Here is a 20789-nt window from a genome sequence, read left to right as displayed (position 1 = left end):
CTCATACGGGCTAGAGTCCTTGGGATCCCAAGGCAATTTTGATTTTAATCAATTTTGTGATAGGAAACAGAGGGTTCACCCTGGGTCATGGGCTTCCTATTACAAAAAATAACCCTCCTACGTCGCCCTCTGCTTCCTATCACAAAGTTGAATATAATCGAAATTGCCTTTACTAATAGACAGTCTATTTGAATGGTTTGGATGGGAATGTAGGAGGTATGACTAGTAGGTTTTCAGGTGGCAAGAAATTGATAGTCATTGATAATGAGAAAAGCTCAACGAATGGACAAGTTGATAAAAAGAGAAAAGTCACAGCATATGGAACTTAATCTTGATAAGTTGGAGGTGATTTGTCTTGGGAGAAATAATAGGGTTATAATGTATGTAACGCCCTGATAAAGGTTTGACTGCTCATGTAACGGTCTTTCTGTCAAAGTAGTGTTTGGGTTATGGTCAGAGATAGCAGGTACTTTGGAATGTGAGCCATCCAATTGGGGGAGTGGGTTTTTTTGTGTGCCTGATGTCAGTGTGAGCTGGGGTCTTGGTTTGGTGGGCGATGAAGAGAGAAGACGCCGGAGAGAACCAGTTGTAGGATTTGAACCCAGTGGGGGACCGTGACTTGATGGAGCAAGCGAAGGTCTACTCAGGATCGGTGAATGTGACTTTTGGAAGAGTTGAGCTCCAACTTGTGCACTGTTTAATTGTAATGGGCCCTTCTTGTTTTTTTTTTCTTTACTATCCCTTTAGTTAAGTTACCATTCATAAATATAATTCCTTCAATGGTATGCCATGTGCTGTCTGTGATTTCTTGGCACCGAGTTGTACCAGGTGAGCCATTCCAATCTCACGGATTTGGCGGAACTGGAGTGTGTATACCCTAGACTTACACAGTCCAAGGAAACCTGGGTTTCAGGTACACAGTGAAAGTTAGGGTTCTGAACTTGAAATCTCCCCCCATTACAAACACTAGATACTTGCCTTCAACTAGGGCATAGATTAGGGCACAGAGGTTATGGTACAACTTGATAAAATATTGCATAGGCCACAGCTACAGTACTGTGTGCAGTGCTAGTCACTACACCTTCTGGAAGATACGATTGCCCTGAAAAAGTGCTCAGGACATTTTGCCTGGCCCAAGGCATTTGAGTTCAGGAAGGAAATTGGATTTAACCATCTTGGAGTAGAGAAGCTAAGGGGGACTCAGAATTATTGTAAGTGTATGAAATTATGAGGGGCATAGGTAGGGTAAGCAGAGATTTTTTTTTTCCCCATAACAGAATTTCCCAAGACTGGAGGGCAAAGATTTAGGGCAGATTTAAAGAAGATTTTTTTCCATCCAGAGAGTGGTTAGAATCTAGAATGCAGGCCTGAATGGTTGATGGAAGCAGGAACGATCATTCTTTTTACGAAATATCAGGACAAGCATTTGAAATGCCCAGCCTTAGAAGACTCTGGGCCAAGTACTGGAGAATAGGATTAGTGTAGTTGGTTACTTGACTATCAGCCTGGCAATGATGGGCCACACTTTCTCGCGCTTATGATGGGCCAGAGAGCTTGTTTCAGTGCTGTGTGACTCGAAGTGAAGCCACTACTACAGACCTTCATTCTCAACTAATTTTAGTAGTACATGTCAGTATTTTCCAACTCCAGTTCAAGTTCAATTTTACTGTAATCTGACTGTACCTATGTACAACAATACAATACACCTACAATACATAAATCAGGCATAGCTCATAAAACAAAATATTACCACAAATAATTTAATACAATATAATTCAAAATGTCTGTGATGTCCACAGCACAGGAAAACGGTAAACAGTATAGTTAACCACTCGCTGTCCTAGTGATGAGACCTTGGTGTTGGCAAGGTATTCAGTAGTCTCACAGCCTGAGGGAAGAAGCTGCTACCCAGTCTGGCAGTGCGAGTCCTGATACTCCTATTCTTCCTTCCTGACTGTAATGGGTCAAAGAGATTGTGCACAAGAGAAAATTTGCAGATGCTGGGAATCTAAGCAACACACACAAAATGCTGAAGGAACTCAGCAGACCAGGCAGCGTCTATTGAAAAGAGTACAGTCGAAGGTTTCAGCCCAAAGCGTTGACTTTGGCTCCCAGTCTTCACATCTGAATATGTATTGTGCATTTAATTTGGAGTGCAGCACTGAACAGTGGGTTCCTAAAAGCTGTGAACCTCATTCCAGACAATGTTGATTAACACTACGTCCACACTACACCGGATAATTCTGAAAACGCCGGTTTTGAGCAAAAACGACAGGTGTCCACACTAAGCGTTTTTCAAAATACCTCTCTCCACATTAAATGGATATTTGGGCGAATCTCCTCCTACTGGGCATGCGCAGGACACACAGAAAACAAGTGAAGAGGAAAGGTATACTTGGTGCGCATTTGTCTAGTTACAGACTAGAAAAATTTAAAAGGAATTGCTCTTGGCTCTCGCGCAGGAGGACTTAAAACTAAAAAAAAAACAAATACTGGAGCGTATGGAGGCAACCGACAGGGAGTTTACGGACAGTATGACCCGGCTGACGACGAACATTGAAAAACTGACTAACTCTGTTGCATTAATAAAGCACCTTGTTAAATGTATAAAACATGTCTGCATCAGTGTTATCTTGTATTTCCATACAATGTTACATTAGGCTGTTACACATCTATTGTCAGAGAAGTACTTGCATAAATAGGTAAACCACCTTCATACAAGCAGGGACAGAAAACAGGGCAAAGTGAGTATACTTATTTATTCAGTAAGCTATGGGTCAAAGTATTTGGTGAGTATATTTCTAACTCTTCTGGCTCCAGTCTCATTGCCGTCTGTTCTGAAATTGTTAGGTTATGTGGGGGGCTGCGTTCAAGAAAACAACGAAATGCCGCGCTGCCGCCATCTGTTCTGGCACGTCATGACAGTGTTTTTAAATAGTCTAAAAAGCTCACTTTACAATTTGACTCTCACACAGTCCACACCGACTGCGCGTTATAACAGCCGTACGGCAGTGCTTGTGCAGTACCAAGCAGAAGCAGAAAAAGCATTGGTGTTGTGGTGTTGTCATGACAGTGTTTTTAAATCTCTCCATTTACCCCGTACATGCTACAATGGATATTGAGCGTTTTCAGATTTATTCACTCTGGAGACCGTTTCTGAAAATCTCCGTTTTTGAGGGATGAAAACGCCGTTTTAGTGTGGACAGAGGGTCAAAACGAAAAGAAAAAGCTTCGTTTTCAAAATTATCTGGCGTAGTGTGGACGTAGCCTAAAATTCATTTGGATGTCTGTGGTTGGGAGGTGAATCAGCAGGTGTGAAGGTTGTATGTAGTTTCAAAGAAAGCATTGTTCATACATCGTAAATATGGGGTTGTCCTTTGATGTTTGGCACGTATAATATTGAGGCCCAAGTTAGGCCAGCAAGATTTTTTGACTGAAACCGTCTCCATACGATGCCTCCTGTACCTTGTTTTGTCAAGTAAAGAAACTGCTTTGAATCTACCAGTAATTCTCTCTGGCAATTTCATTCACACAACAACAATAGGGATTCTCAACAATGCTCTGGGTGCCCCGAGTAAATGTCACAAATAGGGAGGGAAGGAGACCCTAGTGATTCACTTGGCAGTTTTTACTACTCTCTGTAGGGTCTTGTAGTCTGATGCCTTGCAGTTTCCATAGCAAACAATGACGTAGCCAGATAGGATACCCTCGATGGTGTACCTGTAAAAAGTTGTTAGAATGGGGGCGGGAGGCTTTGCAACCCCTTGGTCTCCTCTGGAAGTGTAAATGTTGCTGTGCCTTCTTGACTAAGGAGGAGGTGTCATGGGTCCATGTTAGATCGTCTGTTATGTGCACACCAAGGAACTTTGTGCTCTTCGCTCTCTCCATGGCAGAGCCATTGATAATGGGGAGATGTCAACCTGCACTTTTCAAGAAGTCCACAATCATCTCTTTTGTTTTGTTCACATTGAGACTAAGGCTGTTGTTCTCACACCATTTGGCAAGAATCTCTACCTACATCAGTATGCTGACTTACCAATGCTGCTGCTGAGCGGATCTGGTAGTGCAGTTGTGAGTCAGCACCTGGGGCACCAGTGCTCAGCATGATGGAGCCTGAGCTGTTGCTGCCAACTTGGACTGACTGGGATCCTTCTGTCAAGAAGTCCAAGATTCAGCTGCAGAGCAGGATGTTGAGTCCCATAGAGGACAGTTTACCCATCAGCCTTTGATAGATGTTCATATTAAACACTTTAGCTGAAGTTGACAAACAACATCCTGGTGTTTGAGACTTCGTCCTCTAGCTGGCACAGGACGGAGTGGAGGGCCGAGACTATGGCATCATCAGTGGACCATTCTGTGTGGTAGGCAAGCTGGAAAGGGTCCAATGTAGCCGGAAGGTGGAATTTTATATGATCCATAACCAGTCGCTCAAACCACTTCATGATTGTTGAGAATAATGACAATAAGCAGTAATCGTTTAGGCCAGTTACAGTCGCTCCCTTGGGCACCAGAACGATGATGTCTACCTTGAAGCCTGTAGGGACGGTGGACTGTTGCAAAGAGATGTTAAAGATGTCCGTTAAGACCTCCATTAGCTGAGCCGCACAATCCTTCAGCACATGACCAGGCATGTTGTCCTGTCCCATGGCTTTTAGTGGGTTTACCCTGGTTAGGAAACACCTCCGCTCAGCTCCGGCCAGACAGAGTACCAATTCCTCAGGGGGAAGAGGAGGTTTTCCTCACTGTCCATCATTCATTGCATTAAATCATGCATTCAGCCTATCAGGAAGGGAGATGTCACTGCCATTGGCGTGCAGGGTGGACTTGTAAACTTTTATGATTTGTACTCTGCCATATGTGCCTGGTGTTGCAAAGGTGGCTGTAAATTTTCTGTTGGACTTCGGCCACACTCCACCGAGATACAACACTGGGCAGCACGGGAGGTCGTTCCTGCCTGTGGCCATCGAACTTGCAGCTCCTCCCATGGAGGGTCAGACACCCTGAGCCAATAGACTGGTCGTGGACTTATTTTCCATCTGGCATAGTTTACATTTTGTTGTTTGATTGTTTGTGGTTTTTATATTGCTATATTTACGCTCTATTCTTGGTTGGTGCAGCCGTAACGAAACCCAATTTCCCTCAGGATCAATAAAGTATATCTATCTAAGTACTCTTGCTCTGCCTTTCTGATGGCATGGGAGAGTGCGGGTCTTACTGACTTTAGAGTCGTCTTATCCCATGATCTGAAGGCAGCGTCCCAAACCCGAGCAGCAGTCTCATAGCTCTCTGGGCCATAATCACTTCAGCTCAGTATAATTGCTGTATTCTAAAGTAATGTAACAGATGCTCCGGAGGCCCTGTACTTTTCATCCTACATTCATAAACTCATCCAAAACTTTGTTGCTTGTATCCTGTCTCATACCAGGCTCTTGTTCATCAATAATGATTTCTAAAGCATCTTGTGACTTACTTTTATAATATCTCCTAACTTTGCCCAGCCCTACAAATGCTTCTGATCTTTTCCACCTCATAAATCAGTGACGGGAAGGACAGATGATCATGTCTTTGCTCATGGCAACTTGAAGGAACTTTAACTTCAGCCACTGGTCCTTTTGCAAACTCCTGTCTCACATATGATGGTCATATCTCTGGCTGTGTTGTCCTTGTGATCTGGAGTTAATCACCTTAAATCCATTTCTTTCCCATCTAGTTTATAACCTCTTTATTTGAGTGTAACAACCAGTTTTGTCCAAATATATATCTGTGAAGCATGCTGCAATTTTTCTCCATCACATCAATAGAATTAATAGTTCACCATGCTGAGCGTTCTTAATAGTGTTCTAAGTGAGCGTGCAGCTTACAGAATAAAACTCTGCCATAACGTTACACTTGTTGGTAACATAATTCAGCCCCACTGATGGACAGTCAGCATGTGAAGGGAATTGTGCTACACTGAAGAATGATCATGTTGGGTTGTTACAGAAGGGACATAGCTATGATGGGATGGGGAAAATAGGTGGACTGTTCACCTATTAGGTACTGTACAATGAACTACCATCAGCCTGTTAGGATATGTATACTGCTACAAACAAGATGATAGGGTGAAATATTTCAGAATGCCTGTTTAGTTCAGTGTATATTTATCTGGACATTGGATTGGGAAAGGAAGACTCTATATACTAGAGATGGAAGTTGGACTATGGGACTTAAACTAAGCAAAATATCTGGATTAAAGTCACAAATATACTTGGACAATATTGAAGTTGCCAGGTAACGAATGGTACTCAACTCGTTTGCTTCATTGTATCTTTTCCTTCCAGTTTCACCCAGGCTTCTCAGAAAAGCAGGACATGGCAGAATCAAACGAGTGAGCCTAACTCCTACGCCAGGAACCGACACTGATACAAACCTTCCTTCCTTACAGACCGAGCTATGGAGCTGGGGACGAGGTAAAGAGGGCCAGCTGGGTCATGGAGATGTGCTTCCCAGGTATTACAAATCTCAAAGCTTTCCGGTATTGATGCATCCCAAAAACATCACATTCAGATTTCCGCCAAATTCAATGATGACTTAGTTTAATGGAGGTGAAATGTATATTTTTAATTTGCTACTGAGGTCAAGAAAGAAACCACAATAAGTTTGAGGGAAGGGAGCCAAAACTGTTAAGAGCGTTAATGGAGTGGGAAAACTGACAGACAGAGCTCAGCTAGGGAAATTTCAGGGTGTCCAATTTGGACTGAAGAAAGTATTTCCCAAACGGTCAGAAATCAGAAACACATACAGAAAGAGGCCATTTGGCCCTTTGGGTTCATAATGGTTCAAAGCAGTTTGTGCCACTCCTCTTGTATCTTCCTAAAGCTTGTTTGAATCCTAAACATTTTCTGTATAACCTTGTTTTTCTCTTGATCTACTTTTGGTCAATTGTCTTTTGTCATTATATTCAAATATTCATGACTCCGAAAGAGGCTATTCAGACCAGTGCAGTGTGCCACTCAAGAATTACTCAGTGTAACCCCACTTTCCAGTACTGTGTTTGTAAAATTGCAGGCTCGAGCATCCAGGCACTTTTTAAATGTGACTGTGCTTGGACTTGCCATCCTTTTAAGTCATGACTTCCAGACCTCTACCACCCCTCTGGTTGAAAATATTTTCCTTATATACTCTCTAGTTCTTATTCCACTAATGCCTCCTGGGTTTTGACCCTTTTGCTCAGGGAAATTATTCTTCTAATTATTGTAGGGCTCATAATTTTATGCCTCTCAACTGAGTTCCCTCTGAGCCTCCGTTGCCCTGAAGCATATGATCCTAGTTTATCCCATCCTTCCTTATAGCTCCAGTTTTCCAGCTCTGGTACTTGCTCAATTCCAACCCTCTCCAGTGTGGTCATATTTTGGTATTTTGGTTGTACTGTAGTAACTAGAGGTGGATGAAGTATTCAACCTGTGGTTCAACTACAGTTGTATCCAGTTCTACCATAGTTTCCTTGTTCTTATATTCTGTAGTCAATTATGCAATTTTAATCAATTTATTGACCCATCATGCTGTTTCTGTTGGGATACATGTCAAGGCCCCTCTGTTCTTACACACTTCTCATTACCCTCCCATTTATGTTTTTTTTTAGCTACGTATCCCCTTGCTATGTTACACTTTCCAAAGTGCATTACCTAACTCTTCTCTGGATTAAATTTAATTTTCCAGTGTCCCCACTCCCTCCAATTGACTAGATCATCATTTTTTCTTGCCATCCAAAGATTTCCTCTTATGCTCAATGGCATAGCCAGTTTTTTATGCCATTTGCAGATTTCGTTTAGGTTATCTACATTTAGGTCTATTTTAAAAATATATATAATTACAAAAAGGGCTAGTATTAACGAATAATTTAGACCAGCATTCGACCTGCATTCCTTAGTCCAAGTACCCTGGCCAGTTATAAAATTTGTGAATGTCCTGTTTGAGTCTGCTCACATAACTCTGACCAGGGATGAGGCTGCATTGTGAGGGGTATTTAGTTACCGTGACTCAACAACCAATCTAGGATCACTAACTAGTAATGATTAGTATCGAATGACATGAATGCTGCTTACTCATGGGCTGAACAAAATTTTAATACTGTTCCTAGGCTTCAACCCTTGTGCATCAAGAGTCTGAACAATAAAGAAGTTGTCCAAGTAGTTGCTGGCGCATATCACTCACTGGCCTTAACTGCCAGGTCACAGGTAAGACCCAAGCAAACTTGTGCTTCTTTTCCACAATACATGTTCAATAAACAGGAGATCCTGGAAGATTGAATGCTCTGGAGATCACAAATAGAAATTGAAACAAAAAATTCCTCCATTCCCATGCCACAAATTTAGCACGGGCACAGAATGCACGGAAGAGTCCACATGATCAAAGTTTGGGAGCGATAGGACAGAAGAGCATACCAGTGGTATGGTAAGATTTTGTTTTCCAACCATTGGTTTCAAGAGCACAGATCTCAATGGCCTCCCTTTTCGAAAGCTAATTTATCATATGTACTGGTATAAGCGCATAATGGATAAAATTGATGTATCTGTTGACTCCAAATTTCTTCCCACAGGTCTATTCATGGGGCAGTAATACTTCTGGACAACTTGGCCACACAGAGTCACCAACTGTTGTCCCTCGTCTTGTCAAGGTACAGGATACCTAACTTTAATACAATTTAAAAAATACTCAGTTATAAAGCTATGCATAGAAACTACTAACATAGGTGAACCAGGTAAACCATCGTCCTCCTACTTTGAGGATCACCTTGTTCAATACACAAGAAGCAAGTTACACAGAGATCATAAAAGGCCCCGAAATAAGCATTAGACAGTTTTGAATCAGTTGACTTTAATAGATATTGGACAAGAGAAAGTAATATCAGTCAGAGTTATACTTCCTCAGCTGGAAAGTTCATGTGCAGATGTTGGGGAAGGAAGATCAGACTTTGCTTCTGCTCTCACCTGTCAGAATTGACCAAGCTTCCAAAGCTGACCACCTTGTTCCCAGAGGATTAACTGTTGGTATCCATGAAACTTCACTCAACAAAATCAACTCCTTAAGGAAAGAAAAATCAGGAGCACATTGAAAGGGAAAATATTTTCATTGTCTTATTACTCTGGGAAATACAAGAGCAGTTGAAAGGCTCGACCCAAATAAGTATCCAGGGAAGAGATTATTCCAGAAAATGATGATACTTGAGGAGATTAGTGAGGCAAGAACTATTAAGCATGAAGATGTATTAATTGGTCAGGAGTTTAACTGAAAACTTGTTTTCAACTTCAAGGCTCATTTTAAAAAGACTATTTGCATTGACAATCTGCACAAGTTGTGGAAACATCTTTGACTCGGTTGGTTTTAACTTTACAAAACAAAACTCCTCAGGATAATGTAAGCAACTTGTAGGAAGGTTCTGTGAATGTGTCAGTGCTCTAGAGGCTCTCTCTAGACTGTGGAGATTGTGGAGATTTAGGCACTGGATAAAACATAAAACAAGAACAACAGGTTCTCTGAAAATAACAAACTAGTTACTTTTTTATTGAAAGTTCAGCATCGGTCGTTGGTATCAACTTTGTATTTTTAGACTAATTTCAAATTTAAGCTCCCACGGAATGGGTTGTAAACTAAGTGATGTATGAACTGGTTAGTTGAGGAATTAACATTAGGCAGAATTTTGTAAGGCCAGATATGGTGGTAGTCTGACACCACATCTGATAAACAGTCTCTTTGCGAGTTCAGCATTCCCTCATTTGTACGCCATAAGTACTTAAGACTTCAACCTCAATTCCAAACTCAGAAGCTTGAACTTACCCGTCTTCTAACTCAAGATACAAGAGAGAAAGGACACGGGCATATTCATAGCTTCAGTTGTCTAAACCTCATCCTTCGATTGCCAAATGATCCAAAAAAATACACCCAGTATCCTTCCTCTTACCTACACTACTAATCCCATAAATCAGCTGTTGGTCCATAGTTTTCAATGTTTAGGCATTTCAAGTGTTTGTCTAGACATTTCCTAAATACAGTGACTCTCCTTCCACCACTCCCTTAAGCAATGCCTTCCAGTTCCTCACCACTCTCATCAGATCCCCTCTAGATCTCTTTTCCATTATCTTAAGTCTGTGTTCTCTAGTTTCATTCACTTCTGAGAAGGGCAAAAATTCCCGTGGTCTACCCTGTCTGTACCCCTCACAAATTCACAAGCAAACTGCTGATAACTTTTCCAGTACTCCATTGGGTGTGTGGGCACGTGGCCAAGTGGTTAAGGCAATGGACTAGCGAACTGAAGGTCGTGAGTTCGAGCCCCAGCCAAGGTAACATGTTGCGTCCTTGAGCGAGGCACTTAATCACACATTGCTCTGCGACAACACTGGTGCCAAGCTGTATGGGTCCTAATGCCCTTCCCTTGGATAACATTGGTGTCGTGGAGAGGGGAGACTTGCAGCATGGGCAAACTGCTGGTCTTCCATACAACCTTGCCCAGGCCTGGTTGAAGACTTTCCAGGCGCAGATCCATGGTCTCGCAAGACTAACGGATGCCTTTAAACTCCATTGGGATGCTGAGTGGCTGTTCTCCTGCCTTTCACCTAGTGAAGGTTTAAACATATTCTCTTTATAACTCATGGAATTGGACATCTAGATCAGCTTCAGGAGGAAGAAAGCTTTAAATAGATTTGATGGAGGTGATGCTGCTGAGAAACATTTGTGTCTGGATACAGAAATCACAACCATTTTGAAAGAATTAAACAGATTCTGATTATTGATTACTGAATAAACCATGACACCCAACATCATAAATGCATTTCTGGTGCAGCTTCCTGAAGGTCTGTGCGTGTGGGATGTGGCAGCAGGACAGGGACATACGATCTTTTTGGCTGATGGGGAGTTTTTCCAGCCTAACGTGTACTACAGTGGACGGCAAGTTGTACATGACACCAAGGACACTAACTGCAGTCCAACTTACACCAAGCAACCTGTGCTTCTGTCAGCATGCAATGAGGCAAGTAAAGCTAATATTATTTATTATTCAATGAGCTTAGAAATAGTGAACCTCATACTTTGGTCAAAAGAAAGTTATGGTAATTGAATGCCAGTTTTAAAACAAATTAACTTCTTGAAAGGAAAGGAAGTACATTTTGAGGTTGGCTCACATTTCTAATGTTGGAATCACTGGAGCCAGTTTGCATTTAGAAAGTGGTACATGAAGGAAAAGGCAAGCTGGGTTTGCTGTTGCTCAGTCCTGCACTGGGAAAGCCTGTTAGATGCTTACGTTTATTTCAGATGTGTGAGTGGGCCAGACTAAGTTGGGAAAATTCAACATTCATTTGAGGCTGGATTGGACTTTTAACTGGGACAGTTGGAAAGTGGAATGGGCCAGTGTGACATAGTCAACACTACGAGCCAAATTCTGTTGTCGTCATTTCATTTTACAAATCCCCATTACCTCATTTTTCGGTAAATTACATTATTTTACTATAATGCTTTTACTCAAAAACTAAAATGATCAAATATAAGTTATAAACGAAGATTTTAAAGTAGAAATCCAATTTTAAAAGGAACTTAAAGTTAATATACCATTGTAAAGTAATTTACCAGGGAGGACGACTGACACCTATCTAGAGAAACTACTGGAGACTTCATTTCAGTGAAGTTGCATCCAACCAAGATGGAATAGAGTAGAGAATTGAAATATCAAAGGATTAAAGGAAGACCTTCTTATAAATGATAGTTATTGACTGGATATATTTCCTTTCAAAGTTAATATGCTCCAGGTGACAAAAGATAAACATGTTAAAATTAAACAGAATTAAGTTAAAGTCAGTTAGGGTTAATAATTCATCAGTAGTGGCAAAACAAACTGAAACAGAAAGCAAGGGGAAGCGGTATAAATAAATATGCATATATTGTGAAAGATTAATGAAAGATGGTAGTTGATTCAGAAACTTAATGGGAATTTTCTTGGGTTAGAGAAAAAAAGGTACCAATGTCTTTAAAAAAGTACTTGTAGAGAAAGTAGTATAAAATGGCGAGGGGGGGGGTAGGTGGAAGAACATTGCACCCACAATTGTATGGTAAAAAATCTTAATCAATAATCAGTAGTAAGGTTTCCAGGTATGCGGATGGACACAAGGCTAACATGGAAGGTGCATGTGAATAAAATTCTTGAGCAGTGTAAAAAAGCCCTGAGTGTGATAAGGTGTTCAGTTGAGTGTGACTGGGCTCACTTGAACAAATGTATATTGCTTTAATCAGATCTGGCTTTGACTATGGATGTACTGCTTCATATTTCAAGAGACATTTGGATAGTAGCAGATATCCCACTTCTCCCGGAAGTTCCAGGAGTCTCCCGCATATTAATAGTGGCTCCCTGATGCCCGCAAATTATATACAATATCAGGGAAATCAATTTTTTTGAGAGCGAGCGAGTGAGAGAACGAGAGAGAAAGCAAGCGAGAGCGCGCCATGGCAGAGTGTTCCAAAAAAAGAAAATATAAAACGTACGTCACCCCGGACTACACTAAAGTGTACCCCTGCCTAATAGGGGTCAAAATAATGACAGTGTTGCTCGCTGCAGTGTTTGCAACAGTGACTTTTCTATTGCCCATGGTGGGTTAAGACTGTAAAAAACATGTTGAGGTGAGTTTAACAGGTGTCATTCATTCATTAGTATAGCTAACATTATTTAAACTAGCTGGCAAGCTGCTAAGGAGCTGCTCTATTGCAGACATCCCACCTCTCCCGGAAGTTCCGGGAGTCTCCCGCAAATTGATGGTGCTACCTCCCTGAAATGAGTTTTTGCAGGGTGGGATGTCTGTAGTAGGGTTATGGAGGGCTATGGCCCTGGTGCAGGTCGATGGGAATAGGCATTTTAAATGGTTCAGCACAGACTAGATGGGCCAAATAGCCTGTTTCTGTCTGTACTTTTCTATAACTCTAACTCTAAACAGCATGTTTACATACTCAGCATGGAACATGATACCTACTCTCAAGTACTTATTGCTTAAAACAGTTCCTTTTCACTTCCAGATTTGTTTCCCATTTCACTTTGTCCTCTTTAGCTATTTAAACTCATAATGTTAATGGATTCTTTCACTCTAATTATATGTTAAATAAAAATAGCTGCTTCAATCCTGAAAGATTACGACCAGCTGGTTGGGTGATGCTGTCAACAAAAATACACATCCAGAGCAAATAAGCATGCTTACTTCTGACCTTAAGTGATTGCTTTGCTAGAGTTTACCAATGATATATCTATACAGCCACAGGTGCAGCCACTTTTGGTAACTATCAGCCTTTTATTGGCATTTAGTGGATCATGTCATAGTTACAATGTCACTAGTGGTGGGAGAATGGAAGTATCTCAACTCGCATCCTTTCAAAGTAGTTAGAACCATAGAACTATTTAGATATTTTATAAGCTACATAATCTTTGGTTGTATTAAAGATGTTTGTGCTGTTGTATTGGATTGATGACTGTCTCTGAGCATGATTTGCCCTGATCACTTGTTATGTTTTGAGGAAAGCATTTGGAAACGTTGTAATGGTTTCCTCTTTGAAGAACCAGCAGTGTTTCTATTTTCATTTGCGTATAGTTGTTATGCTTTTGATTACTCCCCAAACCTTTATCTTTCATATAGATATTTTGACTCATAACTTTGTTATGCATTAAATTGTGAATCAATTTTTCTTCCTTATTTTCTGTTGCTGTTAAGTTCATTTTTTTTAAATCTACTTGGATGTTCTTAATTATATAATTTATTGTATTATGTGTTGAAGGAGCAAAAGTGTTTCTTGATTAAAAGAGTTTGGTGTTTATAGTATGCTTAGTTCACTGAAAATATCTGGGTCTGTATCCTAAATCATTGGGTGGTAGTTTTAATTTATCCAATATGAAATTTTGTTGAGTTAGTTGAGTATATTTAAGCTACAACTGCTTAATCACCTGGCTCTTATTCAATATATACAGTTAGAGAAGAAAAGTTAGTTTATCGGATGAGAAAATTGCAGTATTTTAAATTGATTTTTTTAACTCTCACAACAATGTAAGCTTATGACAAAATGATTGGTGTTAAAACAAACCTTGTTTCAGAAGTTTGAAATTATAGACCAAGTTAATAAAGAACAGGCAAATGTTTAAAGTTGCTCTCTTTTCTAAAACTCTTATGGGTTCCTGTTTATGTAGCTGGTAAGTATACTTGTTATGTAACTGTATACTATTGCAATATTCAGGAGGTTTATGGGTGTTGATGTAGTTACAGAATTTTGATCATGCAGTAGGTTAAAGGATTGTTGTTGTGAAATTATTGGGAGTGATTTGTTTTTGTCAACTGGGTAACATTAATGGGAAGTTGCTGTGTATGTATGATGGTGAGTGTTATGTGTGTTCTGAGTTACAGAAATGAAAGTGGTAAGATTTCTAAAATCATTTTCAGGTATATAGTATGTCATGAATAACTATGTGAGAGGAGCAGTTCCTTTTGTGGTTTACTGCTACAGTTGCAACTTTGGTATTCTGATGCTGAATCCTTCTGTAATTTAGTTATCCCAACATACTGCTTGTAGAGTCTTACTTTGCACATTGCAAACACAGTAATAATAAAATGTGCCAACGGGAGAGGAAAAAAAACCTGAAGTATTTCAATAACGTGAATGGCACTTCGTATGTACTCTTTTCTAGCTTGGTGCCCTGAATGAAGGACAATAGTTTCTTTATTTCCTTGAGAACTGAATGAATCTTAGGGGAGGGAGAGAGAGAGAGGGAGTGTGTGTGTGTGTGTCTTTGTGTCTTTTAAGCTCTTTTTCTTGCTGTGGGTATGGTGTTCACAAATATTCTTGAAGTCCTGTCCGAAGTTGCGATTATTACTTTCCTGTGATCTTGTTTTCCTGGTATGGTGGTAATGCTGTGCTCTGATTTCAGCTTGGCTACATAAACAGTCTGTTCGCTGGAGGGCAGAGGTGCCTTGCTCTTGCAGACAGGAATGTCATGGGGTATATCGCCAGCTTACATGAATTAGCATCATCAGAGAGGAAATTCCACTGCAAGCTAAATGATATGAAAAATCAGATTCTCAGACCTCTGCTGGGTTTAGGTATGGAAAACTATACTTTTGACTGTTTATGGCTGACTGCTTGTTCACTAACATTTTATGCAGCAGGATGATAATACTTGTAGGATATTGATCTAAACTGGAAAACTAATCGATGACATGATTAGAGATTGTGTGTTCTGAAAATTAAAATGGTTGTAGATAGAATAGTGTGAGATGAATAATGTTAGACTTTATCATATTGTATGATGGTAGAACTGTTCTTGCAATATTACACAGTGAAATGTATGCCTTGGTATTACACACAGTCAGACCTGCACCAACTGCGACTATATCCCAATAAATGTGCACCACTAATGTTGCAGCCTGGCGTTATACTATGATAGAGCTGTGTCCATTGGTACTGCGCCCCACCATTAAATAACAAATAAGCCAAAAACAATCCCTATAACCTACAGTGACTTGATACTATATGTGAAGAAATGGGTATGTCATAGAGACTTATCAACACCATTGCCTTAACTAACTGAAGTAAAGTTCCTGTTGTATTTGGCACTGAGATGTTGAAGCTCCAGAAACTCTTTGAAGAAACCAGGTTCTGGGTAAGGTAATGAAATATCTATATTGTCATTGCATAGTACAATTTGTCATGCACCAATACAGTGAAAATGAGTTTGCAACTCTCATATTCATTGCTATAAAACAACAAATAAAATAAACAAACAATAAATAAAATCAAGTAACCAACCATTAATGCATTAAACATGTCCAAAAGATTGAGGTAACTTGTGTTTTGAGATTTCTTAAGGAACTTATTTAAAAATAAAGTATCTTTTGGTCTAAGAAAATAAGTTGAATGTTGCTCATCTGTTGGGAACATTGTACTGTCTGGTATCTTTTGGAATTGGAAGCCTATTCATCTGATTTTCCACAAATCCTTTGTGGACTGAAGTACCATTGCAAAGTCACCCTTCAATATATGTGTGAGACTAAAAACTGTGAAGCGTGAATGAGGATCTTGTGATGTGCTGATCATCTTGATTTTTTTTGTAATGCAAATTGTCAATAATACTGATTTATCAACTTTTCCTCTCTTCTCTCCCCCCCCCCCCCCACAGATAACTTGGCTTCTGCTTTGGGATCAGCACTGAGTCAATTACTACAGGCTGCTGCTAGTAAATTTAGTAAACTGTGCTACCTGATTGGACAACACAGTTTCACCTTGAATAAATTTCTTCACAGTTCAAAAGATGTCAAGACGCTTGTCATGCTGGAGAATTCAAAGGTCTTCCTGGACACTTTCAAAGAGCAAGTACACAACCCTGTTACTATTTGAGTAGTGCCAATGTTTGCAAGGGATACAAATTAGAAAGGGTGTACTTGATACCCCATTGAAAGGGGAAATGGTACAAAAGTTTACTATGTTAACTTGGATGCGGGTACATTAGCCTTTGAGCTGCATTCCCATGGTATCATTGTAGCATTTAGAGTTGCAGTGCTACCAGTGGTGGGAGGTCCTGTTACCTGTCCCAGTGATGGTGATATTCAATGGCTGCAATACTCATTCTGCCCTTCATGGGTAGTTCCTCTGTCCCAGGCTCTGGGCAATTCATTGCTGCAAGAGTGTGGGCAAACATCAGGGATTTGTGCCAGGCTTCCCATGTAGCAGGGGTTCCTAGCACAGCATGATACTTTTTTTAAAAAAAAAAGTAGTAAGGCAGTTGGCACGCATGTTTGGACTGGTGGATTTAGGGGGGAGTAGGGAATGTATCGTTTCCAAGCGTGTTGTGATTAATTGTTTCTGGTCTCAAATTGGTCACGTGGTGTACGTGACTGGAGATCTGCGATCAGTACAATAATCCCTAGGTTGATTTTTGCCTGTTTTGTTCTGGAAATCTTCTTGGCCATTGCTTGGTGTTACTATGCTGGCTATGACTTTTTTTAAACAAGTTTTCTGCTACTTCCAGTTCTTAATGTAATGTCATTCAGTGGTCCAGACTTGAGTCATTCTCCATGATAACTCATGGAATCCTTGGTTTTGTGTGGAAAGGAGGGCTGAGTTGATCAGCTCTATTCTTGCCCTATATCCTGTCAGTCCTATTTTTCCTTTTCTGATGCTGTGATGCCGAAGCTGATTGACACCCTGTCTCCTCACCAGTTGTCAGTCTAAAGTACATGTGTATTAGTTTGGTGCCCATCAGAGCTTCACCTCCCAGGTGTATGTAATCTACAGACCCTAGCACTAAATTCTTGACTGCATGTTCCACTTTACCCCTCCATATTCAGGATACAGTTGCCAGATACTTTGGCTAGCCCCAGCAATAATGCAACTTGACACATCATTTCTGAAGGTATGTAATTCTTTGGTAGGCTTGCTGTAGCTTTGCACGCTTCATCTGTACCCATTGGTCCTTGACTCTGATTCCAGCTCCTCTCCACATGCCATACTCCAAGTTTGTGCTTTCATGTTTGGGTATTTCCAATTAAGTTTTCTTCCCAAAATATGACTCTGAGATAGTGAGAGTCAAATAGATGTGACGCCCCAACTGACTTAATGATCCCTTTTACTTTTCTCAACCTGACTATGTTTTAGTTTGTAACACCATCCACTTCCAATGTTTATCTTGTACAGTCCAGCTTGATAGGACAAGCAGCAGGTTGGGTGGCCTAATTTGACTCCCATTTCCTGCCAGAGGCAGGCACCCACTGAATTGCTTTCTGCACACGTTAGACTACCCCATACTTCCAGAATCCTTAAGTGTTGTCAGATCTTGAGGGTGCCAATACCTCAATTCTATCTTTGATTGGAGGTGTCTGTTCACTTGTGTACTATTAGTTCTTATGATTGCGCTTTGCTCTGGTTTCAGATACTCCAGCTCGGTGGGGAACTTTGTGGTAGTTGGTGGTTTCCAAGCATTAGCTAAACCAACAGTGTAAGTATATCCCGATCTTGTATCCCTAAGGCCATATTATCCAGCAGCACAAGTCCTCAATCTTCTGTAAAGGATGCTGCTTCAAATGGATAGATGGAAACATAGATGACGACAGATCTGTCTATAGTGAGTTGGATGGTTAGTTTGTCACTTTCAGTCCATCTATTCCTTAATTGTCTGAAGGGAGTGGTAAACGCCAGAGAAAAATGAGAAGGTTATTTAAATAAGTAAAACGTTACTTATTTTCAATTAAATTCATGGGTTCTGGATCTTTCTGAGCTTCAGAATCACTGCTTCCATGAGTGCATACTCTTGTGTTACATTAAGACACTATGCAGAAAAATTGGCTTCCTAGGGAAAGGCTTAGACGAGCCAGTTATGAATAAGAAGGGTAGTAAAGGGAAATTTGTTCAATCGTGGAATAAGCCCTAAGATTAAATTGATTTCTGGTGAGGGAGCGATGGTGAGAGAATGAGGGTAGAGATACATAAGAATGTATGAAGTTGGAGCAGATGTTGGCTGATCTGACCATGAACACAGCTCCACCTACCTGCCTTTTCCCCATAAATCTATGACTATGACTAACTGTGTCTAAACCATATTTAATGAGGTAGCCTCCGCTGCTTCCTTGGGCAGAGAAATTCTATGGATTCACTACTCTCTGGGAAAAGTAGTTTCTCCTCATCTGTCCTAAATGTTTCCCTGAATCTGAAGGCTAATGTCTCTTGGTGCTTGACTCACTTACCAGTGGAAATGAATTTCTTGAGCCTATCTATCCTCTTCATAATTCTATATGTTCCTGTAAGATGCCCTATCATTCTTCTGAATTCTAGCGAGTATTGTCCCAGGTGACTCGATCTCTCCTCAGATTAACCCCCTCATCTCCAGAATCAACCTCCTCTACATCACCTCCAGTGGTGATGGTGATATACTGAAGAGTCATGAGAATGTATGTTCTGTGAGATGTAAACATGACTGTTTCCACCTAGAGCTCAGCACCATCCTTCATTTTCTTTCTGCATGCTTTAAAACAATTTTCTAATTGGCACCTTACACTCATGGATATTAAAATATGTCTTATGTCTTATTGTGCTTTCTCTTTGATAATGTAATCTCTGTGACTTTTCCCACTGGGTCTATTCCAAACCAGTCCTATTTCCTTGTATCAATTCTGAACATCTCATCTCATCTTGTGTATGGGCAAAGGTGATAAAGCTTACATTTATTTCCATAGCTAGTTGCCCTTAGAAGATGGTAAATAGGCCTTTCTCCACCATCAAAAGGCTTCTTTCAATACTGGCAATTGGAAAGTTCTTGTATTTTGATCCTGTAGCAATAGAGACAGTGGTGCAATGACGAGGTCAAAAGGTCATGTGGGGGGTACTTACAGGTGACACCATTTCTGGAACATTGAACTTCTTGTCCTGCTTGGTGATGGTTTTGGAGGAAGGAAATGTTGGTGTCGGCTTCCAGTGAGTATCCTGCGTACAGAAAGCACCTTCTCATGGGCAGCATGAGATGCCTCTTCACTGTGCGTTTCTTTGGTTGAGTAACATGTTAATAGTATTCTTTAAGTAAAGCTCACAATGTGTCACAGCTCACTCATGAATTATTGTCTTACGTAGGGAGCTCTTCAACAGAAATCTTCAGACCCTCCAGCAGTTGTCGGAAGTGATGGATGAGAATGTCTCAGCTGCTGATCTCTTGCACATTCTCTTCTACATACCTACCAGGCATTTGCATGAATATGCACGTTTGCTGCTAAAGCTTGCAACCTGTTTTGAAGTGGTAAGTAGGAGCTCACACATGTGATGTCCTTCTATATTTCTTGCTCTAATCGTGGGACCTAATTCACTGAGTCATGAGATCAGATCATAAATTTCTCCCAAGATTGAAATGGGCATCTGATGACATCAGCTGATCTTGACTAAAGCCTTCATTATAGTTGTCCAGACAACAGAGTAGTAAAGAGTTATAAATTGATGCTGGAAAGAAGCCCGATTTTTGGATTTGAACCAGCAGATCATGGATGTCATTGTCAGTGTTTGGGGTAATGAGGTCAAGCTGGTCACTTGTATGGAGTTTTGGAGGTCTGTGTGAAAGGTGAAGTTGTTCCAAAGGTTCAGTTTCATGTAAGGTAGCCATAAGCCTTGTTTACCTGAAACTCATCAGTCATTTCGAGGGTATGGCAATGTTGTGAACAACGGTCAAGCACCCTCAGTTCTGGGTTATTGACCATGATCAGCTCCTACCATACCTACTGGGAAACTTCAATTGTGTTGCTAAAATAACACTATTTACAAATAAGTTAGTGGTGATCATGGTGACCAGGATATTACCAGGTAATCATTACGCGATCTTGCTATGTCAGGGTTTTAGAGATAAACAGCTTGTGTTAACAACATCCAAGATAGAACTTGGGTAAATATTAGTTTCATTTAGAACCTGGGTATTAAAGTTGACCCATGCCTCACACATCTTAAAAGGTTGTACTATATTTTAGAAGGCTATCTATGATAAGGTTAAGTCTTCATTGCCCTCTGAAATGATCTAATTAAAAATCTATTTGAGTTTAAGCCATAAATATTAATCTTGCTAAAAATGCCCAAATCCAAAACTGATCTATAAATTTTTGCACTGAGGTGTAACAGAGTTGAAAACTGTTGCACACCTTGTGGGTTGAAAAGATGAGACTTGCTTTTCCCAAATATCCATCAATATGCTGCTGAAATGTGTATTCTGCACCCGGTGTGAAACAACCTGACAGAATTCTTGGCAGCTGTAGAATACCATTTGATCAGCT

The 20789-nt window shown here is 40.4% G+C and overlaps 1 protein-coding gene across 6 annotated transcripts in view; it reads left to right on the top strand.

Moving 5' to 3' along the window:
* als2b (alsin Rho guanine nucleotide exchange factor ALS2 b) overlaps positions 1–20789 on the top strand; it is a 136222-nt gene that overhangs the window by 39781 nt on the left and 75652 nt on the right. For all 6 annotated transcript variants that reach the window (XM_072261442.1, XM_072261445.1, XM_072261443.1 and 3 more), the window contains 8 exons: positions 6321–6489; positions 8120–8216; positions 8579–8656; positions 10820–11005; positions 14924–15095; positions 16172–16361; positions 17921–17986; positions 19612–19774. In XM_072261442.1, coding sequence (XP_072117543.1) covers positions 6321–6489; positions 8120–8216; positions 8579–8656; positions 10820–11005; positions 14924–15095; positions 16172–16361; positions 17921–17986; positions 19612–19774 — 1121 coding nt within the window. The remainder of the gene's footprint in view (positions 1–6320; positions 6490–8119; positions 8217–8578; positions 8657–10819; positions 11006–14923; positions 15096–16171; positions 16362–17920; positions 17987–19611; positions 19775–20789) is intronic.

The sequence above is a fragment of the Mobula birostris genome, chromosome 6 (assembly GCF_030028105.1).
Source record: "Mobula birostris isolate sMobBir1 chromosome 6, sMobBir1.hap1, whole genome shotgun sequence".
Taxonomy (NCBI): domain Eukaryota; kingdom Metazoa; phylum Chordata; class Chondrichthyes; order Myliobatiformes; family Myliobatidae; genus Mobula; species Mobula birostris.
The sequence above is the reverse complement of the archived record's forward strand: the minus strand, read 5'-3'. Positions and strand labels throughout refer to the sequence as shown.